At 40.6% G+C, this 26,921-nt stretch overlaps 1 protein-coding gene across 1 annotated transcript in view; it reads right to left on the reverse strand.

Moving 5' to 3' along the window:
- Positions 1–26,921, reverse strand: part of TELO2 (telomere maintenance 2) — a 1,490,787-nt gene that overhangs the window by 1,269,788 nt on the left and 194,078 nt on the right. Inside the window, exon 5 of the mRNA XM_044089295.1 lies at positions 13,007–13,154. Coding sequence (XP_043945230.1) covers positions 13,007–13,154 — 148 coding nt within the window. The remainder of the gene's footprint in view (positions 1–13,006; positions 13,155–26,921) is intronic.

Below are 26,921 nucleotides of genomic sequence, written 5' to 3' on the forward strand. Positions count from 1 at the left end.
GAAAAAAACAAAAGGGGCCCAACCCCCCCCCGAACGGGGTTGCCGGCCTTTTTTGGGGGAAAAAAAACCCCTAAGTTTTCCTAATCAGAGAAGTTACCCCCCCTTTAAAATGCCCCCTCAAAAAGGGGTTTCTCTGAAAAAAAATTTGGGGAAAGAAAAGGGAAATCCGATCAAAAAAATGGAAGTACCCTCAAGTCTTAAAGTTGAAACACCAAGCCTGATTTCCAACCGGTCCACCCTGGGCCCTTTACGGGGGGGGGGGAAAAACCCAATAAAAAATTTTCCCTTTTGCTTTTCTAGGAGCCCTGGCTAGGTACACCCGAACTCCTCCGCCTCTGGAGAAGCCTTAAAAAGGAGGGCAAAATGGAAAGGAAAAAAATAAAAAAAAGTCCCCCCTTTTGGGAACCCAATCCTAAAACTCTCCCCAATCGGGAAAAAACCCGGCCCGGTTTAAAAACCCCCCATTTTTTCCATTTAATTTGCCCGGTTGGGGGAAAAGTGGGGGCCAATTTTTGCAAAAAGACCAGCAAAAACCCCCCTTTAAATGCCTTTTTAAATAGACCAACCCCAATTTCTAGGCCCCAAACGGGAACACAAAAAGAAATTTTGGGATCTTTTCACGTTTTACCCTTTTTTTGACATATAACTGGGGAAAAAACCTTTAACGGGACTTCCAATTATTCTTGAAACTGCAAAAATTTAAACCCCCGGGCATTAACCTTTCTCATCACCAGCGGCAAAAAACTAATATCGCCCCACCCCCCCCCCTTTTTTTTTTTTTTAAAACCACACACCTAATATTTTATTAAAAAAACCCAATTAAGCAAAAAAAAACACACAAAAATTTATATATATATATATATATATAAAAAATAAAAAAAAAAAAAAATATATATATATAATATAAAAAAAATTGCCCTGGTCTCAGAAGTTTTTTAAAAGCTTGCCCTTGAAAAGAGGCATCCTGAGGTGTAAGGGGAAACCAAAAAGTATCAAGGGGCAACAGAAAACCATTAATCTTGGGGGGGAAAAAAAAAAAAAAAAAATATATATATATATATATTATAATATATATATATAATATTTTTTAACAAATTTTTTAATATAATATATATATTTAAAAAAAAAAACCACAAAAACAAAAAAATATATATATATAAAACCACACAACACACACACACACACACACACAAAAAGTCTTTTGTTTGAAAAAAGCAATTTAAATTTTCCTAAGCCTCATTTAAAGTTAACTGAGAAAATTCACTGAAAATTCACTAAAAACCATTTGACTAAAATAAAAAAGTATATCCGGTTCGGGAGTGCTATCCAGGAGAGTATATTTGTGGGCCCCCGGGTTTTAAATGTTGAAACCAAGACATGGATTTTTAAAAGTCAAATGAAAACTTTTCCAAAAAATTATGCCCAAACTACCCAAAACTTTAACTATAAACACTCAGGACCCAAAAAGGGGAAAAGGGCACCCTGTTTAGAAATGAGTTTCAGCAAACCCCGGGGGCTTTCAGTGTTGTTCATTTTCAGTGAAATGAGGTTTTAAATTTTTTTTTTTTTGGGGGGTTTTTTTTTGGCCTTTTTTTTTTTCAGATAGACACACACACACAAAAAACACATTAGTTTTTTTTTTATAAAAAATTAGAACAAAAGTAGTATCACATTTTAAATCTGTTTTTTAAAATGAAGTGCCTTCTGTGGGGATTTCCCCCGTGGGGGGTTTCAAAATTTTTTTGTTTAAGGGGGAAAACTGGCAACCCCATAAAAACTACTGCCAATCATTAGCAGGGTTTTGGTGGCAAACCAGGAAAAAAAGAAAACAAAAATTTTGCATTTAAACATTTTAACAGTAAGGAAAAGTTTTTTTTAAGTTATATTTTTTTGGGTTTTTTTTGTTCTTTTAAAGTTGAGAGAATTTTCAACATAAATGAATGGTGATGAACTTCCTATACAAGTTTCCTCCCTTTTTTGGTTTTGTCTGAAAAGTAAATTTTTATTGGGTAAAGCAATTTAGTGAATATTAAAAAAACTGAATATTAAGGGTAAAATTAAAGTTGTTGCTACCAAAAATTTTTAGTTGGTTCATAGTAGCACTTACTTGAACATTTGTTTTCTAAAACCCTGTAGCAATTTTTTGCATCTTTTTAAATACTTCCAGACTCAAAATTAAAATCTGTCCTACTATATACACTTTATTTATAACTGAAGTGCACTGAACAAGATACACAATGACTTTAATTCAAAAAAAGTAAACAGCACCAGGGGGGTTGGGGTTACCCCAAATTTTAATATTTCAGAAATACATGTTAAGGCTCCCGTTCATAGCCGGAAAACCAAAGTGGGAAAAAATGATAAAAACAGGTCCAAAAAGAAGCCAATGGATGCATCGAGATAACAACTGGGTTGTTGCCACAGCCCTTACGGCCGGATTAAATGGGGGCCCTTCCAGCCACTTTAGCCCACTTTGGGGGATAAAGGGTCCCACGACTCATGTTTTTTCCCCAGATATTGTTTAAGGAAAAATTTATAAAAGCCCAATTTTAAAAAAATAAAGGAAACCAAAAAAACATTTGTAATATATAAAAAAAATAAAATAAAAATCCCCCCCGTGCTATTGGAGGGTAAAACCCAGGATAAAAGGGGAAAGGAATTATAGATCACCAGGGGCACTACATTTTTGGGATAAAAATGACATTCCTTATAGCATTATATCAAGGGTAAATCCAAGAACAGGGGGAGGAAAAAAAAAAATTTGGGTTTTTAACCCTTGCGTACACAGTGGCAAAACCCCCTTGGGTCTGGGAAAAAGGAAAATAAATTTCTGTTGACGGGGGTAAGTAGCCATCAATAACCTTTCCCCTGGAAAAATGTTACTTTCCCTTTTAAAGAGGTTTGTTTTTGGAATTTTTTCCTAAGGAGAAAAATCGATCAACCATCCCTTTGGAGATTTTTTTTAAAAAATTTTTTTTTTTTAGGAAAAAAAAGGAGTTTTTTACTTTTTTTTTTTTTCCCTGTGGTAAAAAAAAATAAGGTATAGATTTTTTCTGGGGGTTGGGGGAAATTAAAAATTCCGGTTTAAAACATTGGTCCCCTTTCTAAATTGGAAGTCCCAAACCATTTGGGGAAGATTTGGAAGGGTGTCGCCAAAAGGGTTATTAAAACCCTCCGTAAATTTTTTTCCGTAGGGCCCTTTTTTTTGTTGTCTTGGTTTCCCAAAAAATGTAATTTTTACAAAAAATCAAGTGGGGTTTTTTTTCCCAGGAGGACATTTTATCCCCGAGGGAATCCAAAAGGATAAAAAATACAAACTGATTTGCAAAAAATTATTTTAGGAGGAGGGAAGGGGATGTGAATTTCCAAATATGAAGTTGAACTTTTTGGGGCCATTTTTCCCCAGATAAAGAAAATTTTCCATTTTTAAGTTTTTTGTTAAGGCGGGCTTCGGAAAAAGTCTTTTAAATTTTGGGAAAACGGGAATTTCGTTGTATTTCCCAAATTGCCCTTTTTGGTTTGGTGCATATTATTTTTTGATTAACTAAAGGCATATATTAACTTTTGCCGGAATGTCCCACAATGGGGACCAGTGTTTTCTTTGGATTTTGGGGCTACAGGGAAATTTGGGGGTCCATTTTTAAACCTTTTTTCAAAGAAAGAAACATCAGTTTGGGACAAGAATGTGATATAAAAGAACTTTGAGTATATAAATATTTAGGAATTGATGAAGGATTAACAATAAAACATGAACAAATGTGAATAAAACTTAGTAAGGACTACTTTAGAAGACTTAAATTAATCCTGAAAACAAAGTTGACATCTAGGAACAAAATTCAAGCTATAAACCAATTTGCTCTTCCTGTCCTAACTTACAGTTTTGGAGAGACTGACTGGCCCTGAAACATGTTGGACAGATTAGATAGGAAAACAAGAGGGATGTTTCAAGCTCACCAAACGATTTATAAAAATCAGTGCATACCAAGATAATATATTCCCCATTTCGAAGGCGGTATGGCCTCCTTGAAATTGATTACATGTATAGATCTACAATCGCGAACTGCACACATCTGCTAACCTCATAAGACCCAAACATAGTGAAAGTTTTGAAACAGGAGAATAAATCTAAGATGACTTCTCTGCTTAAACTAGCAGAAGCATATCGGCATCAAGCAGGAATCGAAATCAAACCAGAAGTAAACAAAAATCAAGCAGACACTGAATGTGCCAAAAAACAAAAAGAATATAAGGTGAAGGACCAGATGAGAAGGCAAGAAATGTGGAAAATGCATAAATATAGTTGCAAGTATAGAAAACTTCTGGAAGAACCCCATGTTGATCAGGAACAAACGCAGTAATGGTTAAGGAGAGGAGAATTCAAACCGAAAGATGAAAGGTTAATATTGGTGGTCCAAGACAGTAGGCTATGTACACACTGGTTTAAAAAGTCCATTGAACACGTGGGAGAAACAGACAAATGCAGGTTTTGTAAAACCTAACTGGAAAGAATTGCACACCTTGTTGCTGGTTGTGACATATTAATGTCAAAAGGACTGTATATTGAAAGGCATAATAATACGGCAAGACTGTTGCACTGGGGATTGTGCAAACATTATGGTACTGAAGTAGCTGAAAAACACTGGAAACATGAGCCACAAAACATAACAGAAAATGATGAAGTTGACATCACAAGGGAACACCCATTAGCAACAGTTCAAAACATAGATGCTAGAAAACTGGATACAGTGGTCCACGAAAAGAAGACAAAAGTAGCATTGATCACTGAAATCGCCAGACCCAGTGACTACAGTGTCTTGTGTGTGTGTATGTGTATATATATATATATATATATATATATATATATATATATATATATATGTGTGTGTGTGTGTGTGTGTGTGTATATATATATATATATATATATATATATATATATATATATATATATATAGAGAGAGAGAGAGAGACAAACTGATAAAATATCAGGATTTGCAGGCAAAAACGAGAGCATTGTGGAAAAAAGATACCCAGACAGTTCCAATAGTAGTAGGAGCAATGGGTCTTATAAAAAAAGAACCTACAATCGTATTTAGATACATAAACAATACATATAACCCCATACGAATTGCAAGAGTAATTATTAATGGGCACATTGCGGGTGCTGCGAACATCACTTTTGGCTGATATCAAAGATTGAAACAATACTCACTTCATGAACTTTAATCGTACTTTGACTTGGGAATGGGGTCCATTCCCATCATGGTATTCAAAACCCAAAAGATTTGGGGAAATTAAAAAAGGGAGAGACAATATTACATTCACAAAGGAGCATAACGTATTTTAAGAACTAAGCCAACACAGGAATGGAGAAAGGAAATTCTGCCAATAGGGATGACTGCAATCAGGGATACAAACAATAGGTAAGAAGGGGCTGGAATTTATTGAAGAAAACTGGCAAAAGAACCAAGATATTGGGAGCAAATTAATCAAGAGGGAAAGGTAAATAAATGGGACGAGGCCAAGAATGTATTTGGACTGCAGGCTAAAGACTGCCTTCCTTATCAAGGATTGATAGAGTATAGGCAAACAGAAAGGGATAGGGGGATCCTAAGCAAAAGACCTGCACTGCTGGAGTATTTAGTAGACTCTAGAAGAGCTGCTGCTGTAAAAAATGGAATAATTAGTACAGCATAAAAAATATTGCATGACAACTATAAAAATCAATCAGAGGAGGTTAGAAAGGATTGGGAAGAGAGACTGGATAATCAATTCACAAAGAAACAATGGGGGATATATGTATGTCTTCCAAATATGCAACAAAGTCTATAAGATTTAGAATATTTGCTTGGAAGTGTTTACATAGGTATTTGTACACCCCAAGTAGACTCCAAAGAATTTTTCCTAAGGTAGACAGCAAATGTTGGTGGGGTGATGGGGAAGAAAGAGGTAACTAGGAACATATTTTCTGGGAATGTAATGAGTGAGCTGACTTTAAAGATTCCCTTCAGACCACTCTGTCAGAGATAATGGGTGAGCAAATTAGTGTTAACTAAAGAAATTATTTTTTGAAGTAAGATAAAGAAAATCGGAAAGTACAGTTGTGTATACTTATCATAAATGTAGATGTTCGAGTATATTCAATGTTGCAGTCATTACATTTGGGTTATCTGCTTGCAGTAGCCCTCAGTCAGCCTAATTAACAAAGTCTTGGGTCCTGCGTCGGTTGCTTTCCCTTCTTCCATGACGTCAGGTCGTCAGGGGTATAAAACATGCTGCCGACACCATTACATCAGTTTTTCTTACCCCAGATGTCAGGTGCCCCCCTAATGGGAAGCAATTAAATCTATAAATATACAAGGATATACCTCCAACAAAAAAGCAAATACACCAAAAAGCTTTTGAGCCTAGTAAAGGAGAGTAGAGGTATAGCCAAAAGAAGTAAGGGTGCTGGAGGGAGGGTAACCAGGACTGCAACAGTGAATACACTCGAACATCTACATTTATGGCAAGTGTACATAACTGTACTATGTTCTTCGTGTTTCACTGTTGCAGTCATTACATTTGGGTAGATTCCCAAAGCTAAGGATAGGAGAAGGAATTAAGGTAGCATTAGGACCAGCTATAACGCCCAGTAGGACTGCAGTGGCAAAGCCAGTTCTGGATTTACAGAAAATTGGCAAATGGTAATGCTTGGTAAAAGTATGTACAGAACTCCAGGTAGCAGCTTCTAGGATGTCCCTGGTAGGGACACCTCTGAGAAAGGCTGTAGAGGTAGATGCAGCCCTAGTTGAGTGGGGGTTGATCCCCTGTGGGATAGGTTTTCCATGGTGCTTGTAGCAGAAATGAATGCAATGGCCTATCCATTTAGGAATGGTTTGCTTTGAATTAGCCTTCCCCTCTGCCCCTGTAGCAAATGCCAACAGCAGTTGGTCAGATTTCCTTTGAGGTTTAGTCCTGTCCAAGTAGAATCTAAGTTGTCTGTGCACATCTAAGGAGTGCAGTATCCGTTCCCCTTTGTTCTGTGGATTAGAGAAGAAGGTTGGCAAATGAATGGACTGATTAAGGGCCACAATGGATACCACCTTGGGCATGAAGGAGGGATTGGTCCTGAGGGACACCCTGTCTGCATGAAAGATGATGAAAGGCTCCACAGCCATGAGGGGCTGTAATTCAGATACCCTTCTTGCTGAAGTGATTGCTAAAAGGAAAGCTGTTTTCCAAGAAATGAATTTTAAGTCTGCAGTAGCAGCTGGCTAAAAAGAAGGAAGAGTGAGCTTCTCCAATACAAAGTTAAGGTCCCAGGCTGGAGTTGGAGGTCTCCTGGCTGGTCGTAGATTTTTGGCCCTCTGAGGAACTGCTTGAGCAGTGGATGAGAGAAGAGGGGAGGTTCTGTGTTATAATGAGCTGAAATAGCTGAGGCATGAATTTTGATGGAGGAGAAAGACAGGCCCTTTGAAACATCTCAGTTAAGTACTGTAAAATCTGAGGTAAACTGGGCACTGCTATGCTCATCCCTTGAGATTGGTTCCAGGCACAGAATCTTTTCCATTTCTCAGCATAAGATTTTCTAGTACTAGGTCTCCTTGCCTCTAAAATGATATCCATCACTGGTTTACTGAGGGATGGTAAAGGAGAGAATAGGTAGGTAATTAGCCAGGCTGCTAGGTTCAGCATTTGAAGCTGAGGGTGCAGAATCTGGTTCTCCTGCTGAGAAAATAGGGTAAGAGTCTGAGGCAGGTGTCATGGGGCCAACAGTGACACACTGTACCAGTGTTGGCATGGCCAGTCTGATGCAATCAAAATCGTCCTTGGTTTGTCTTGTTTGATCTTTAGTAGTACTTTGGAGAGCAGAGGCAGAGGAGGAAAGGCATAAACTGATGTGTTTTCCCAGCTGAAGGACAGAGCATCCACTTTCCATGCTTGTTTGTTGGGAGTCCTTGTGCAAAATTTTTCCAATTGACAGTTCTGGGGGAAGACAAACAGATTCTATATATGGGATCCCCCATTTGCTTGTCAACATCTTGAAAATCCTTGGTTTCAGTTTCCACCCGTGTGGGTTAATGAGGTTTCTGCTTAGTTTGTCTGTCAGTGTATTTTGTTTTCCTGGCAAGAAATGAGCTTGCAGATGCACTTGCTAGATCAGGGCTGTGTTCCACAATGCCATGGCTAGTCTGCAGAGGGGGTAAGAATGTGTACCCCCCCCCTGCTTGTTTATGCACTACATAACTGTGGTGTTGTCCGTCTTTACCATTAATTGTCCTGGAAGAATGTGGTCTTTGAAGGCTGTCAGAGCATTCTGTACAGCTAACATTTCTTTTTGATTGATATGCAGGTGCATTTGACTTGGGTTCCATTTGCCCTGAATGCACTTCCCTGCCAGGTGAGCCCCCCCCCCTGCATAGTCTGATGCATCTGTTCTTAGGGTCTGGGCGGCAGGGGGTAGTGTGAATGGTAGTTCCTTGTTTTGGTGGCAGGTCTCTGCCCCACCAAAGAAACTCTAGGCGTAGGCAAGGTATGACAGGAATCATTGCTTCTAGATCGTGAGAATGTTGACACCATAAGCTTTTTAGATACCATTGTGGTTTCCTCATATGCAGTCTTGCATATGGAATTAAAAGAATGCAGGAGGCCATGAACCCCAAGGCTTGTAGTATTTGCCTTGCAGATAGCAGGGTTTTTGTGGCCACTTGTTTGAAGTAGGTTGTCAAATGAATTTGTTTCTCTGGAGTGAGGAAAGCCATCTGGGAATTTGTATTCAAGCTTGCTCTCAGGAATATAATTTGTTCACAGGGTACCAGGTGTAATTTCTTTTCATTTATGGTGCACCCCAGACAAGTTAGCACCCTTTGTACAAAGGCTAGATGATTCAAAGGTATGTCCTGGCTTTCTGCCTGAATTAGACAATCATCCAGGTATGGGTATATTTCAATATTTCTTTGCCTGCAAAATGCAATGACTGGAGCTAGGCACTCTGTGAATACCCTGGCCGCAGTAGATAAGCCAAAGGGCAGTGCAGAGAACTGATAGTGCGTGTAGCCTGTTTTAAAGCATAGGTATCTTCTTCAAGATTCCCTGATTGGGATGTGCAGGTATGCTTCCTTTAAATCTAGTGTTGCCAACCAGGCGTATTTGCCTAGCATAGGGAGCAACTGGGAAAGTCTCAGCATCTTGAATTTTGGAATCACCAAAAAGGTGTTTAGAGTAGACAGGTCCAGGATAGGACGCCATGAACTGTCTTTTCTGGGTACCAGGAAAAGTATTGAGTAGAAACCTTGTCCCTTTTCCTCTTCTTGTACCAAATGAATAGCCCCCATGCTTAGGAGAGAAAGTACTTGCTTTTGGGCCTCTGCCCACTGATTTGGGGTAGATCTGGCCATCCACTTGGTTTTGGTAATGTGTGGAAGTGAAATCTGTATCCCTGTGACACTATATTTAAAACCCACTTGTCCTGGATAATGTATTCCCAGTTCTTTGCATGAAGAGCAATCTTTCCCCCCAAAGGGGCAGTCATTTGAGAAGTGCTTGGAAGTTTTATAAAGAAGTCATTGAGATAGTTTACCATAGTGGGGAGTTTTATTACTCCCTGATTTAGAAGTGGAGGCCCCCCACTGCTTAGTCATGTGCATACCCTGGGACTGAAGCCTGGGAGCTCTGCTGGATCTGGGTTTGGACTGAGAAGGTCTGGAAGAGGCAGGAAACGACCAATTCTTGGAAGGCCAATGCCTAACTAAACCTTGGGGGCTATACTTGTAAAAAATCTTTTAACAGTTTGCATAGATTTGGCTTTTTCCTCCATCTTTTTAAGAACTTATTCTGTCTTGTTGCCAAACAGGTGGTCCTGGTTTAAGGGAGCATCCAGTAATTTCACTTTAACATGATCTGGCAAGGATTGCTCCTTAAGCCAAGCATGCCTTCTAAGTATAGACCCAGTTACAGCAGCCCTGCAAGATGCCTCTAGTGAATCAAAACCACACTGCAATGTATGTTTTCCAACTTGTTCAGCTGCATGCAGTAAATCCTGTAAATCCTTATTTTCAGTACAATCAGGAATTACCATCATTTTCTGTTTAAGCAATCCAATAATATGCTGCTGATACTTTAACATATAAAACTGGCAGTTTAAGGCCCTAATGGCCAAAGTTGCAGAAGTGTATACCTTCTTACCCAATCTATCCAGCACCCTGGAGTCTCTATCAGAGGGAGTAGGATTTTTGGTAGTAGCTTTAATGTCCTTGGGTCCCTGTGAAATGGTCTGCGGATCCGCAGTAGGATTTTTAAGAAAGGAAATTGTGAGAATCAGGAACCCTGTAATATCTATCCGGTTTTGTGGGAGCAAGAGGTAAAGAGTCAGGGGCCAAGCTAGATTCCGAAATGGCATCAACAATGTCTAGTACAGGAGGTATGGCTAACAGCCTGTGCTGGGGCAGGAGTAAGAAATCCCAAAGCCTCTTTTTAGAATCGGAGAAATCCTGACTTTCCCAACGAAAATGCTCCCTGAGAGTATGCAAGGTTTCACCAAAAGAAAAATCCTCTGGGGGAGAAGCGGAGAGAATAGAGCCCTCAGCATCAGAATCCTCATAGGTAGATAAGGGTAAACCTGGTCATCAAGAGGAAACAGAAAATTCAGAATCCTGGTCAGAAGTGTCATAAGCAAACTCAGTCCTAGGTCTCTTAGAGGGGGAAGGCTGGCTTCCCCTGACTAACGTAATAAGGTCTTCAGCAATTATTATCATTTGTTTTTTAGGCATAGAGGCCTGACCAAGCGGTCTGGGTGTCAGTTTTCTAGGTATGGTTCGAGTTTTAGGACTTGAAGAAAAAGATGGGGTTGGTTTAATATGCAAGTCAGTAGGCCTGAATACACCCTCAGAAGCCAGTGCTTGCACAGCGGCTCCGGACCCATCCAAGGTGGAGACATCCGCAGGTTCCACAGTTGAAGCATCTTGCAGCATACCGGACTCAGAATGGGTCTCAGTAGAGGCCTGTGAATCTGAAGTAGCAGGTATCAGGGGCTGCAAAAGCACCTCACTGAGTACCGGCAAACTGGTGACTGGCTTAGGACCTAGGTGGCCTGTCTCTGTCTTTATCTTTGCGTTTTTTCGGAATGTCGGTAGTGGGATGGCTTACCGAAGACATATCAGGATAATTGAACCAAGCACCAAAATATTTAGAAGCAAAAATATACAGATGACGGATAGTTTGTGGTTTAACTAAGGCACAAAACCGACAGCGGGGTACGTCGTGGTCAGGGCCTAGGTAAAGAATACAGTACGAATGAAAATCTTTATGAGGTATTTGCTTTCCACAAGTAATGCAATTATTTACTTTTACTGACATCGGTTTAGAGCAAGAAAAAGTTTCCCCAACAGGGTACTTAGCTTTTAGTTGAAGACTTCGGTTCTGAAACTCGAAAACGAAAATTTCAGGAGTCGGCCGACCGGCACTTGCGAACTGCTTGTGCTTTGGGCACCACACGGCAAGAAAGACTGATGTAATGGCGTCAGCTGCATGTTTTATACCCCAATGACCTGACGTCATGGAAGAAGGGACAGCAACCGACGCAGAGCCCGAGACTTTGTTAATCAGGCTGACTGAGGGCTACTGCAAGCAGATAACCCAAATGTAATAACTGCAACAGTGAAACACGAAGAACATCTGCCTAGACATTGTAAGGCCTTGCTGAGGCCAATTATGGTGACTGCCAAAAAAGCAATTACTAGAAAATGGAAATAAAAGTCTAAACCAACTGTACCAAAAGTAGTGAATATGGTAACAGAGTTCAAACAACCAGAACTGGGATCTTTAGAAAAGGGTAGAAGCAAATTACATGGAAAAAATGGGAACTGTGGGAACAATACATGCACAGGAGGAATGAGGTTTAAAAGAAATCAGGATTTGAATGAGTAATGTTTGATGGACAATGACTGGATAGATTTTAAGCGATGTATAATGTTTGCAACTAAAATTATGTTAGTATGGCTTGTGATGCATAACGTTTGGAACTAAAATTATGTCAATATGGTTTGTTTTAATTTATATAAATGTATGATTGCCTATGTCATACATGATAATTAAAAAAAAAAAAAAAGCAAACATCACCAGTCACAATAAAAATGCAATCTATGTATGTGCTACTGTTCCAATCACTGTCATTGAATGTGACACCTGTTTAAGTGCTCTTGGATTAATGTCTTCATTGTAATTTACATGGCTTTTTATATGGAAAATAAAAGTGAATGTATTACTTGTTATTATACCTTAGATCTGATGAAGCTCTGACAAGGGAGAAGAGGCACATCACTTGTTTTTACTTAATAAAACTGTGGTTTAAACAAGTAATACCAGCATGAATCCTGCATTCTTAATTTTAATAAGACTACATAATGATCTTTGCATGGATCTTACATAAGTTATGACAACAGTCTTATTTTAGTGATATGTATGCCGACATTGTTCCTGTACAACTAGTTTTCACTTTTTTAACCCATTGTTCTACCTTTAAGGTAAGTGGCCTCTCTCTCTATATATATATATATATATATATATATATATATATATATATATATATATATATATACACACACACACACACACACACACACACACACATATCTATATATTTATATGTATGCAATGTATACATGAGTATAAGTGTGTGTGTGTCTATATATATATATATATATATATATATATATATATATATATATATATATATGCATACATACACACACATTTATTACATACACATCTGCGCACTTGTGTGTATGCATGTGTGTTGCAAAACACATTTCAATGGGCTTCTACGTATCTGAATGAATCAATTATTTCTACAACTTATATGTTACTTGCTGATATTTTAAGATGCTTACATCAATTTATTAGCAAACATTTCTACAGCAGACTCTGCCCAAACATATTAACAACATTAAGAAGGATGTAGTGTTGCACAAGCCATTATATATTACATGTAGATTCTTGAAGTAAGATGTAACATTGTTTGTATACTTACCCAGGTACCATTTGAACCAACCCAGAAATTACCCCTTCTAGCCATCTATCTGGAATGTTTTCCACCAGCCGCCAACAGATTCTCTGCCAGATAAAATCAGACTGTGTAGAAGTTGCCAAATGGGGTACCAGGACACTCAAAACGGCCTCTACCAAAAAAAAAAAAAAGGAAAGAAAGAAAGATAATATGATAGTACAAGAGTTGCATTAACAAACTTTACCTTTTTGGTACTCCTCTCAAACGTATTACTCCTTATTGTGAGTACAGTTACTTCATTTTATTAATGACAGGAAGCTAGCAAATGCAAGTAAATTAACACCGCAGTTCACTAAACATAACTGCATGTACTAGAAAAATCAGGTGTAATCCTTATTGGTAAGGAATAAGAAAAGATGAGCAACAACTTAGTAAAAAAATTATATATAAATAATTAGACAGCAGCAAAGAGACATACACAGCACTCGGGAGTTAGAATAACTTACAGGAAAGACAGCACTAAATAAAATACATTGCATTAGTAAAAACAGTTATTTCCAAAGACAGGATGATAGCCATATCCCCTAAACTCTTCCTGAATTTACTTCAAAATATTGCTATGTTGGGGACTTCCAAGATGGGTGTACACTGATCAACAGCTTGACTTCAGCTCTCCCAGTATGAAAACAGAAACTAAAATAAAAGACTACCACTGAAACTGATTTTTTGGATAAAATTAATTTACTGGCTAATAACTACACTGCCTGGATGCCAGCAAAGAAGAAACTTGGAAAACCTGAAAGAAAATAAACCAGAAGAGATGAAGAGAAAAATGGTCTGGGAAGGCCTCTGCAACTGTTCAGCAAGACAGTTCAAGCTTCAGCTCTGGTTCAAGAGATGGGTTCCAGTAATTTAAAGGAAAAAACAAACCAACCACACTCACAAGTGAATAAAATAAATGAAAACCTGAAGTAATATATAAACTCAAATACTAAAAGGCTGGAAATAATAGAAGCTTTAACTAGCTGTTCAGATAAACTGTTAAAACTGCAAAAATCAGAGGCTGAAATGAAGAAAAAGCTGGTCAAGTTTGAGGCTTCCCAAGAGCAGTTTCAAAAAAAAAAAACAGAGTTAGAAGACAGAGCATGCAGAAAAACTTGAGATTTTATGCTGTACCTAAGAAACTGGACGGAACAGACGCCATTCATTTCATGAAAGCACAAATAAGCAACTGAGCTGGTGTTCCGAAGCAAAATTTGCTTACTGAAAGGGCACGTAGAGAGTATCCAAACCTGACCATGAGAAAGCAGCCAAGATTAGTAAAGATGCCATCATACTAGCAGAAAGAGTTGATCCTAACAAACTTGTGGCATAAGGGCAAAATATTAAAAACTGGAGAAAGACAGCAGTGTCTGTAGAAAATGAGTACTCAATGTAAACCAGACAGTAACGAAGAGAATTTATTCCAGCAATCAGGGAATGTAGAGAGGCAGGTGTGAGATTCATGCTGCTGTCTAGCTGGATCAAAGACATTTTTTTATGCAGAACCGGCTACAGAGGAAATAAAGTTTATCCAAGAAAAAAGTGAGCCAGCAAGCAGAAGGGGACTCCTCATCTCATTCTTCTGTAAGTAAAGTTCATGGAGAGACTTAACCAGTGAAACCTTTTTCCAATGTCCAAAAGGAAAATGTTTGAGAGAGAAAAAAAAAGCATACTAGTTGACTACAAGAATCAGAGTATACTGAACTTGAAACAGAGTCTGCTGTTGGGAAATGAAAAGAAAGACCACCAGCAACATTGAAATTCATAAACAAATGGAGATGATAACGCAACAATCAAGAAAGTGTCTGAAAAAGACTTTTGTTGTTACTAAAGTAGTGGGTGGACTGCAAAGCATATGTACCATTTTAGGTTATTAATGTTTCGAAAGTCACTAGAAGGGGGGGGTAACTAAGTGAAACATTTTTTTTCTAGTTAGTATTTGTATAAAATATTTCATTATATAAGCTGCATGTTATACATAGTAAAGCAGTTTTGTGTAGTGTATAGTCAGGGTTATTGTAAATGTGGAGTAGTCTTTTTAGTGATTGTTGTAAGTGCTAAAGATATTAAACAAGTACTTTTTTAGAAGAAATGCAGTATTTAAAACATAAGAGAAAAAAAGGCTTGATAAAGGCAAGCTTAATATCAATATGCCATGATCTAAGGGCGTTGGGGTGGGGATGAAGTGTAAAAGTGCACCAATTATATTATATGTAGAATTAAGATATTTTATCTTATTTTTACAAGGGTGAATGTTTAGATTAATGCCACTGGCTTACGCTATACACAAGTGTTTTATTTAAGCAAATAGGCTTTAAAAATAAGACAAAACAATGAAAGCCATGAAAAAATGCTAAGTTTCTTACATCTGCAAATGCATTAGGTTATTTTTTTCTTATTTCATTAGCAAATATTCAGTTAGAGTCAAGAAGTCTACAACTGAAGGCTGCTGTATATTATTTTCTAAGAGAAATTTAAAAAGATTCACCATTTTGTAATTTTCCATAGAGACATGCCGTATGCAGGTGCAAGCAATTAATCCTGAGAGTTCTGGGCATTCCTTGCTGACAGAAATGCATAATTTAATTGTTTTCTGTGGTAGAGCACTGATCCGCATGGCCCTTTTTCAGACTGAGCTAGGAAGCAGTGTCTGAGTAACTTGATCAGAGTCACACAGGCAATAGAAGCTGAAGGAATCAAACTTTGCACCACTGGACCACAAGTAACAGCTTCTTTTTAACACCATTTAACTCCAATATAAATGTACAAGGGCAAGCAGTTCAGTAAAAAAAAATAAAGTTTGAAACTACTGAAAGTGAATAAAAGACAGCAGCTCCCTCCTAGCAACTTTAATATTTTACTGCATTTAATAGAATAGTGCATAATTTAGTTTTATTTCAAGATAGCCAGTGCACTTTTTCTTAGGGCTAAAAATTTATGTTTTTGAAAGCATACAAGTTGTTTCACGTCTGGGAGGGGAATGGAGACAAGAAAAGGTCAGACAGCAATCCGCTTTAACATCGGTAACCTTAATTATACATTAGATCATGCCTGTGGGTGCAGCTGTCAATTTGGAGCAATTGTTCCCTATCTAGAGGGTTAAACTTTTTTGATAATGTACAGTTTGTCTTTGTTTTAACAGGGGATAGGGGTATTTTAAAAATGTATTTCATTTTTTTTGTTTGACGGTTTTCATTAAAACAAAAAGTCTTGAAAAACATGGCACAGGTTCAAATGGAGATAAGAAATAACTGTATAAAAGACCAGCCTGCCAGACATTAGTGTCTGCATGTAACACAAAAGTTGAAAACATACATTCAAAAAAGTCACGTATAACAGATGGGAACAATAACTGTTTATCATAATGACTATGCGATCCACATTATCTTGAAACATAAATAGCATTACAGCTACTGACAAAAAGGAAAGAATATTGAATTATATTAAGAAATGCACAGTGCAAATAGCAATGTTGTAGAAGACACATTTGGAAAGAAATGAGTATGTGAATTTGACAAACAAAGGATTTCAAGATGTTTATTCAGCAGAATATTAGAGACAAGAAGAAACAGGAGCAATTATACTAATTGCGAGAGAGACTCAAACAGTGACAGAAGAGGAAAAAAGACAATAATGGTAGATTTGCTGTAAGGAGTTACTGGAAAGGGAAGAAGATTATGCTGGTATGTATTTATATTCCACCAAAAAGTACAGTTTTGTACCTACCATAAATGTAGATGTTCGAAGATCCACATTGCTGCAGTCCTTACATAGGGGTAGTCCACTGTCCTCGGTAATACCAAAGTATTAGGCTGGCGTCGGTCAAAAGACTGACATCAGGACGTCAGGGTACAAATGCGCATGACCGGCGTCATATCCTCAGTCTTTTCTTGCCCCAGATGTCAGAAGGCCCTAAAAAGAAAGGCCAAACCAAAAGACAGCAAAAAACAACCAACCACCCCTGCACTAATCCTATTTACAATATTTACAATATTCACAACCCAAACCACACAACCGCCTCTAACTACAGAGGGAAGGAGGGAGGGTGGACTGCAGCAATGTGGATCTTCAACATCTACATTTATGGTAGGTACAAAACTGTACTATGTTCTTCATCTCACATTGCTGCAGTCCTTACATATGGGTAGAATCCCAAAGCAGAGGTAAGGGAGGATGGCAAAACTATAAAGCATTAGGAGCTGCCAAAATGCCCTGTAAAATTGCAGTGGCAAAACCAGCCCTAGATTTAGAGTAAAGTGGAAGGTGGTAATGCTTAGAGAAAGTATGCACTGAACTCCAAGTAGCTGCCTCCAAAATATCTTTAGTAGCCACCCCTTAAAAGCTGTAGAAGTGGCAGTAGCCCTAGTGGAATGAGGCCTAATCCCAGCTGGAATCTCCTTACCATGATGGGAATAACAGAAAGCAATACAAAAACCAATCCACTTAGAAATAGTTTGTTTGGAAACAGGCTTGCCCTGAGAACCCAAAGCAAATGAAACAAATAACTGCTGAGACTGCCTGAACCCTTTAGTTCTGCTCAAATAATATACTGCCTGTGTATATCCAAAGTGTGCAAAATCTTTTCCCCTTTATTTTGGGGGTTTGCATAAAAAGTAGGCAAATGAATAGTTTGGTTTAAAGCCACACTAGAAACCACTTTAGGCATAAAGGAAGGATTAGTGCAAGATACCCTATCCTTATGGAAAATTAAGAAAGGCTCAACTGCCATAAGGGCCTGTAATTCAGAAACCCTTCTCGGAGGTAATGGCCAACAAAAAGCAGTCTTCCATGATAAATATTTCAACTCGGCAGTAGCTGCAGGCTCAAAAGGTTGTAGAGTGAGTTTCTCCAACACAAAATTGAGATCCCAAGCAGGAGTAGGAGCTCTACGTGGGGGTCTTATATTCTTTGCCCCTCTAAGGAACTGCTTAAACAAAGGATGAGAAAACAATGGTGGGTCACAGTCATAGTGAGCAGAAATTGCTGCAGCATGAACCTTAGAGGAGAAGGACAAACCTTTGTCCAGTAACTCAGTAAGATATTGAAGAGCCACACTTAAATTAGGCTTAGAAACATCAAATCCCTTTGCTGTACTCCAAAATAAATATCTCCTCCATTTATCTGCGTACACTTTCCTTGTACTAGGCCTTCTGGCCTCCAAAATAACATTCAAAACTTGCTGTGGAAGCTGAGACCCTCCAGGGTTTAGAACAGAATATGCCAGGCTGTTAGATGTAGAGAGTGAAGTTTGACATTGAGTAAATGACTGTTCTCCTGAGACAGCAGGTGAGTAATCGAAGGCAAAGGCCATGGAGGCTCCCGTACCAGACTTCTCAGTAATGGGTACCAGTGCTGTCGAGGCCAATCTGGAGCTATTAAAATCATCTTTGGCTTGTCCTGTCTGACCTTCAGGAGTACCTTTGGGAGGAGAGGCAGAGGTGGAAAGGCATACACATGAAGATTGCTCCAATTGAATGAGAGAGCATCCACTTTCCAGGCTGTGGGATGAAACCTTTTTGTGCAAAACTTTGGCAGATGGGAGTTTAGTGGAGAAGCGAACAGATCTATGTCTGGAGTTCCCCATAACACTGTCAATTTCTGAAATACTTGAGGATCCAATTTCCACTCGTGGGGATCCATAATTTGTCTGCTCAACACATCTGCTAAGGAGTTCTGTGCTCCCGGCAGAAACCTTGCCTGAAGATTTAGCTGTAAACTGAGAGCAGTCTCCCACAAAATCATTGCTTGTCTGCATAGAGGATAAGAATCGTTCCCCTTGCTTGTTGATGTACCACATGACAGTTGTGTTGTCTGTTAGAACCAACACCTGCCCTGGAAGAAGTAAATCCTTGAAAGCTATTAATGCAAATTGGACTGCTAACATCTCCTTCAAGTTGATATGTAGATGTTGAAGTCTGGCAGGCCACGTGTCTTGTACCCACTTTCCATGTAGATGAGCTCCCCAAGCTTTGTCTGAGGCATCTGTCGTTAGAATCTGACTCGCCTCTGGCGGGTCACAGAGAGTCCCTTGTTTAGGTGACATTCCTGAGCCCACCACAAAAATTCCTTTTGAATGCAAGGTATTATCTGAATGACAGTGTCCATATCTTGGCAGTGCTGTGTCCATACATTTTGAGATACCATTGTAGCTTCCTCATATGCAGTTTGGCATTGGGAAGTACCAGAATACAAGATGCCATGAACCCCAAGGCTTGAAGGACTGTCCTTGCAGTCAGCCTGGACTGACGAGACAATTGATGGAAGTAAAGAGAAAGATTCTTTTGTTTGTCCGGGGTCAAAAGGCCATCTGGGATGCTGTATTCAGTCTCACACCCAGAAAGCACATGTCCTGAGAGGGTACTAGACTGGACTTTATTTCATTCACAGAATACCCCAGGCATCTTAACACTGCTATCACATACTGTAGATGATGAAGAAGTTCGTCCTTTCCTTGGGCCAGAATCAGGCAATCGTCCAAATAAGGATAGATTTGTATTCCTCTTAGCCTGAAGAAAGCTATCACTGGAGCCAGAACCTTCGTGAACACTCTGGGCAGTAGATAAGCCAAAGGGCAATGCAGAGAACTGATAATGAGAAGTCCCAGCCAGATACTTTCTGCAACTGAGCCTGATAGGAACATGAAGGTAAGCCTCCTTGAGATCCAGAGTCACCATCCAGTGATCTTTGCCCAGCAGAGGTAAAAGCTGTTGTAACGTCAACATCTTGAACTTGGGAATGTCCAGATATGTGTTGAGGATAGATAAATCCAAGATTGGTCTCCACGTGTTCCCTTTCTTTGGTACTAGTAACAGGCGAGAATAAAATCCTAGGCCCACTTCTGGCAGAGGGACCGGTTGTATGGCCCCTATTTGAAGTAGCAGAGAAATTTGTTTGTGAGCCTCTAGTCTTTGTTGAGGAGGAACGTCCGGCATGCCTTTGAAAGGAGGCAAGGTATGGAAATAAAACTTGTAACCTTGGTGAATGATATCCAATACCCATTTGTCTTGGGTAATCAAATTCCAATTTTCCTTGAAGAGTGCCAACCTTCCTCCCAAAGGTGCTGCCAGGCAAGAAGGATCTGGCAGCTGAAAAGGTAGGTCATTGGGCCTGTTTACGAAAGGACTGGCCCCTGCCCTCCCCTGAAGATTGTGCAGGTGAACTCCCTGTTCTAGGTCTGAAAGAACTCTGAGCTCTGCCCCTACCACGTCTAGATCTACCCCTAGACTGGAAATCATAAGAAGGATACGTCCACCCCTTAGCAGGCCAATTCCTACTAAACTTTGGAGGCTGAACTTGCAAAAAATCTTTAACAGCCTGCATAGACTTAGCCTTGTCTTCCATTTTCTTCAAGACTGACTCCACAGGTGAACCAAACAACACATCAGACTGTAAAGGAGCATCCAAAATCCTTGTCTTAACATGGTCAGATAAATTCTGATCCCTCAGCCAGGCGTGCCTGCGAAGAACTGAACCAGTGGCAGCCACCCTAGACGAGGCCTGTACAGCATCAAAACCACATTGTAAAGAATGCTTACCCACCTCCTCAGAGACATGCACCAAATCTTGTAATTCTTTACATTCAATGCCTTCCGCCAGAGCATCCACCTTAGACTTCAATTGAGAAAGCAGATAGTTTTGATATTTCAACATATGAAACTGGCAATTCAAAGCCCTCATAGCTAAGGTAGAAGATGTATACACTTTCTTACCCCACCTATCCAAAGCTCTGGCCTCTTTATCTGGAGGAACCGGATTTTTTACAACAGAGGCCTTGACACCCTTAGGTCCCTGACTAACAGTTTCTGGGTCCGCCCTAGGACTCTTATAAAGATATTTATGAGCCTCAGGCACCCTGTAATACCTATCCGGTTTAACAGGAGCAGGAGGCAGAGAATCAGGATTAAGTGAAGCCTCTGCAAACACATCTCCCACAACATCCAGAACAGGGGGTATAGCCAAGGGCCTATGCTGGGGTAAAAGCAAAAATTCCCTAAGCCTTTTCCTGGAATCAGAGAAGTCCTGACCTTCCCACTTAAAATGTTCCCTCATGGAATGGAGAGTCTCTGAAAAAGAAAAATCCTCTGGAGGAGAAGCAGAAGGAGTCGAATCATCTGCATCAGAATCAGAATAAGGAGAGTACTCCTGCAAGTCTTCAGCCGAAGACTCTGAAACATCCGAAGCCTGCTCAAAACTCCCCAACTCTGGCTCCACCCTAGGCCTCTTATCAGGAGGGGGCAAAGAACCTCTAATCAGAGTAATCAAATCTTCTGCCATTTTAAGCATGTGCTTCTTGGGCACAGACCCTGCTGAACTAGGAGTGACACCAACAGAAGCTAAACCTGGCCTGCCTCTGGGAGAAGGCTTGGAAACAGAAGGAGAGGGCCTAACCACCCTAGGAAGGGAGGGGAGTACAGTAACTTGAGAAGCCCCTTCAGCCTGACCTGCCTCCTGAGAGGCCACATCCTGCAATATCAAAGTCTCCCCCTGGGACTCCAGAGAAGCCTCCGTCGGAACCACCGGTTCCACTGACGCCTCTAAAGAACCGGCGTCCAGAACGGACGACTCCTCTTGCCTGGGTTTAACTGCTTTGTCTTTGCGCGGGCGGAGCATCCGGCGGCATATTATAATTGCACGGCTTCCCGAAGAGCAGGCTAGCGCAATCTAACCTGCGCTTAATAGTGCTCTTATTAAACCTAGCACAAAAGCGACACCCAACAACGTCGTGCTCAGGCCCCAAACAAGGGATACACAAAGAATGATAGTCCCTATGCGGTATCTGTTTCCCACAAGAAATACAGTTATTCACTTTTTCTGACATCCGGTAAAACACTGAGGCAAGAAAAACCAAAATATTAACTTTGATTCGGTCTGAAACTCCGAACTCGAAAAATTTCAGAACGCCGAGCGGCACTTCGCTGCTTCTGCATCGGACCATGCGGCAAAAAAGACTGAGGATATGACGTCGGTCATGCGCATTTGTACCCTGACGTCCTGATGTCAGTCTTAAGCGCCTTGACCGACGTCAGCCTAATACTTTGGTATTCGGGCCGACCGAGGACAGCGGACTACCCCTATGTAAGGACTGCAGCAATGTGAGATGAAGAACATGTACAGTTTTGTACCTACCATAAATGTAGATGTTCAAGTGTATACCCTGCTGCAGTCATCACACTTGGGTTATCCTGCCGTCAGGCGGTCCCGTAGTCGGCCCGAATTCCAAAGTCCTGGTCCGGCGTCGGTTGCTGTCGCTTCTTCCCTGACGTCAGTGCGCCAGGGGTATATAAGAGGCATCCAACGCCATTTTCTTCAGTTTTTCTTGCCCCAGATGTCAGGTGCCCCTAATAGGTAGGCAAAATATATATATATATATATATATATATATATATATATATATATATATATATATCCACATACATATATATATATATATATATATATATACATATATATATAGCTATATAAAAATAAAACAAAACCCTTAGGCACAAGCAAATACACCACAGAGGTAGTATAGGATAGAGTGGTAGAGATAAGTACAGCTAGTTTAGAGGGGATGGAGGGAGGGTAACCTGGACTGCAGCAGGGTATACACTCTAACATCTACATTTATGGTAAGTACAAAACTGTACTATGTTCATCGTGTTACCCTGCTGCAGTCATCACACTTGGGTAGAATCCCAAAGCTAAGGATGGGTGGTGGAGTCAAACAGGGTTAGAGGAGGCTAGAAGGCCCTGCAAAACTGCAGTGGCGAAGCCAACTCTAGTCTTAGAGTAAAGTGGTAAGTGGTAATGTTTGGTGAAGGTGTGTACTGAACTCCAAGTTGCAGCTTCCAGAATATCCTTGGTTGGCACCCCCCTGAGGTAGGCTGTAGATGTGGCTGCTGCCCTGGTAGAGTGGGGCCTTATGCTAGAAGGAACTGGTTTTCCATGGTGGGTGTAGCAAAAACATATGCAATGTCCTATCCATTTGGAAATGGTCTGTTTTGAAACGGCCTTTCCTTGTGATGCTGTAGCATAGGATATAAAAAGCTGGCCAGATTTTCTGAAAACCTTAGTTTTATCCAAGTAGTAACATAGCTGCCTGTGAATGTCCAAGGAATGTAGGAGTCTTTCTCCTTTGTTCTGTGGATTTGGAAAGAAGGTGGGTAAATGGATGGTTTGATTTAGAGCCACACTGGATACCACCTTAGGCATAAAGGAGGGGTTAGTTCGTAGAGAAACTCTGTCTTGATGAAAAATGAGGAAAGGCTCTACTGCCATTAGTGCATGAAGCTCTGAAACTCTTCTCGCTGAAGTAACTGCTATCTGCAGGGCAGTCTTCCATGAAATAAACTTTAAGTCAGCTGAGAAAGCTGGCTCAAAAGGAGGTAGCGTAAATTTTTCCAGAACAAAGTTGAGGTCCCAAGTAGATGCTGGTGCTCTCCTGGGAGGCCTAATGTTTTTGGCCCCTCTGAGAAATTGCCTTAGGAGTGGATGTGAAAATAAGGGAGGATCCGTGTTGTAGTGAGCTGAAATAGCTGAGGCGTGGATTTTAATAGATGAAAAAGAAAGCCCATTGTGTAACATCTCAGTTAAATATTGCAGAATCTGAGGTATGTCAGGCTGAAGGGTATTTTGGCCTTTAGCTTGGTTCCAGGCACAAAACCTTTTCCATTTGTCTGAGTAGGCTTCCTTGGTGCTGGGCCTCCTGGCCTCAAGAATAACATCCATAACAGCTTGTGAGAGAGGAGCTGGCTGGCTGCTTAGGTGATTTGCCATGCAGCCAAGTTTAAGGTTTTGAGCTGGCTGTGTAGAATCCGATTATCTTGCTGTGTGAGCAGATGGGTAATTTGTGGTAGAATCCATGGTGGGCCCTGGGCTATATTCCTTAATAGTGGATACCAGTGCTGGCGTGGTCAGTCTGGGGCAATGAGTATCATTCGGGGTCTCTCCACCCTGACTTTCAGCAGCACCTTTGTGAGAAGGGGTAATGAAGGAAAGGCATATACTGTCAGCATTTTCCAACTGAATGAGAGTGCGTCCACTTTCCAGGCTTGATGGTGAAAAGTCCTTGTGCAAAATTTTGTTAGTTGATAGTTTTGGGGGCTGGCAAACAGGTCTATGTCTGGCAGCCCCCAATTTTGAGTCATCATTGCAAATACTTGTGGATTCAGTTTCCACTCGTAGGGATCCATGATGTTTCTGCTTAGGTCATCTGCCAATGTGTTCTTTTTTCCGGCAGGAATTTAGCTTGTAATTGAACTTGGTAAGCCTGTTCCACAAAGTCATTGCTTGTCTGCATAGAGGGTAGGAGTGTGCACCCCCTTGCTTGTTTATGTACCACATTACTGTGGTGTTGTCTGTCCTTATGATAAGCTGTCCTGGATGTAAGAGGTCCTTGAAGGCTGTCAGAGCATTTTGTACAGCTAGCATTTCTTTTTGATTGATGTGCAGATTCCTTTGATCTGCAGTCCATATGCCTTGAATACACCGTCCTGCCATGTGTGCCCCCCAGGCACAGTCCGATGCATCTGTTGTCATAGTTTGCCTGGCTGGGGGTAAGGTGAAAGGCTGACCCTTGTTGAGGTGACATGCTTGTGACCACCATAGAAACTCCTGTTGAAGGCAGGGAATGAGAGGTATCATTGTTTCCAAGCTCTGGCTGTGTTGAGTCCATATGCTTTTTAGGTACCATTGTAATTTCCTCATATGCAGTTTTGCAAATGGTATTAGTAGTATGCAAGATGTCATTAAGCCCAAGGCCTGCAGAATTTTTCTTGCAGGGAGTTGGGTCTTTGTTGCCATTGCTCTGAAGTACTGAGTTAATTGTAGTTGTTTGTTTGGCATCAGATAAGCCATCTGGGCCGTTGTATTCAAGCTGGCACCCAGGAATGTCATATTTTGTGAGGGCACTAGTTCTGATTTCTTTTCGTTTACTGTGTACCCTAGGCAACTTAGAAGATGTTTTACAAAAGCCAGGTGTTGTAAGAGAATGTCCTTGCTTTCTGCTTGGATGAGGCAGTCGTCCAGGTATGAGTATATTTGAATTCCTCTTTGTCTGCAGTATGCAATTACTGGTGCCAGTCATTTTGTGAAGACCCTGGGCGCAGTAGATAAGCCAAAGGGCAGTGCAGAGAATTGGTAATGGGATGAACCTGCAATGAAATGGAGGTATCTTCTGCAATTTTTTCTGATAGGGACATAAAGGTATGCCTCCTTGAGGTCCAACGTTACTAGCCAAGCTTTCTTGCCCAACATGGGAAGAAGATGCTGTAGTGTTAGCATCTTGAATTTGGGTACTTGCAAGAAGGTGTTTAAAATTGAAAGGTCCAGAATGGGTCTCCAAGCATTGTCCTTTCTGGGTACTAGAAAGAGCCTTGAGTAAAATCCTTGGCCTTGCTCCTGTGTAGGTACCAGTTGAATGGCTCTCATGTCCATGAGAGCTGTAATTTGTTTTTGTGCCTCTGCCCATTGATTTTGTGGCAGGTTTGGCATTCCTTTTATCCTTGGCAAGGTGTGGAAATGGAATCTGTATCCTTGTGAGATAATGTCTAGGACCCATTTGTCCTTTGTGACGATGTGCCAGTTGTCTGCAAAAAATGCTAATTTTCCTCCCAAGGGAGCTGCCAAGAGAGTTTTGCTTGGCAGTTTGAGGTACAAGTCATTGTATTTGCCTTCTAGTAGGTTGTGGCCTGTCTTTTCCTCCCTTCTGTGTTGCAGTGCCCCATTGGCGAGGTTTGTAAGGGATTTGTGCTTGTCTTCTGCCCCTTGGGCACCTGTATTTACCCCTCTGTAGTCTGTCAGAAGCTGGAAAGGACCAATTTTTTGTTGGCCAATTTCTGCTGAAGCGTGGGGGCTGTACTTGTAAGAAATCTTTGACCGTCTGCATAGATTTTGCCTTATCCTCCATTTTCTTTAAAACCTCCTCTGCTTTAACCCCAAATAAGACATCCTGCTGTAAGGGTGCATCTAGCAACTTTGCTTTAACATGATCAGGCAGAGATTGTTCCTTTAACCAAGCATGCCTATGTATAACAGACCCAGTAACAGCTGCTCTAGAGGAAGCTTCCAAGGCATCAAAACCACATTGTAAAGTATGTTTGCCCACCTGTTCAGCTGCATGCAACAGATCCTGCATTTCCTTGAATTCAGACTGTTGAGGGTGCGTGCCCATCTTTTGTTTTATTTGAGACATTAGGAATTGCTGGTATTTAAGCATGTGAAATTGACAATTTAGTGCTCTCATAGCTAGAGTAGCTGAGGTGTAAACCTTTTTCCCCCACCTATCTAGTGCTCTGGAGTCCCTTTCAGAGGGTACAGGATTTTTAGCCATAGAAGCCTTAGTCCCTTTGGGACCCTGGGAGATTGTCTCTGGATCAGCAACAGGGCTTTTGTATAGGAATTTGTGTGAGTCAGGCACTCTATAGTATCTATCTGGTTTGGCTGGAGCAGGAGGCACAGAATCTGGATTTAGACTAGATTCTAAGAAAACATCATCCACAATGTCTAAAACTGGGGGGATAGCAAGGGGTATGTGCTGGGGGAGTAAAATAAACTCTCGGAGCCTTTTCTTTGAGTCGAAGTAGTCCTGACCTTCCCAGTGGAAATGTACTCTCATGGCATGTAAGGTTTCCCCAAAGGAATAATCTTCAGGGGGAGAAGCTGAGGGAATGGAGTCTTCAGCATCAGAATCTTCATAAGGGGTAAAGGAGTAATCCTGTTCCTCAGAGGAGCCTGAGGAAACAGACACTTGATCAGAGGAGGCATAATCCTCCTCTTGTCTAGGTCTTTTGTCGAGGGGGGGGGGGTTGGGAACCCCTGATCAAAGAAATTAAATCTTCAGCCATTTTAAGCATCCGTTTCTTAGGCATAGGGCCTTGACCTGGAGACTGAAGAGTAGTCTTTTTTGGTTTTAGAG

The sequence above is a fragment of the Protopterus annectens genome, chromosome 12.part0, assembly GCF_019279795.1.
Source record: "Protopterus annectens isolate FY-2018-M chromosome 12.part0, PAN1.0, whole genome shotgun sequence".
NCBI lineage: Eukaryota > Metazoa > Chordata > Ceratodontiformes > Protopteridae > Protopterus > Protopterus annectens.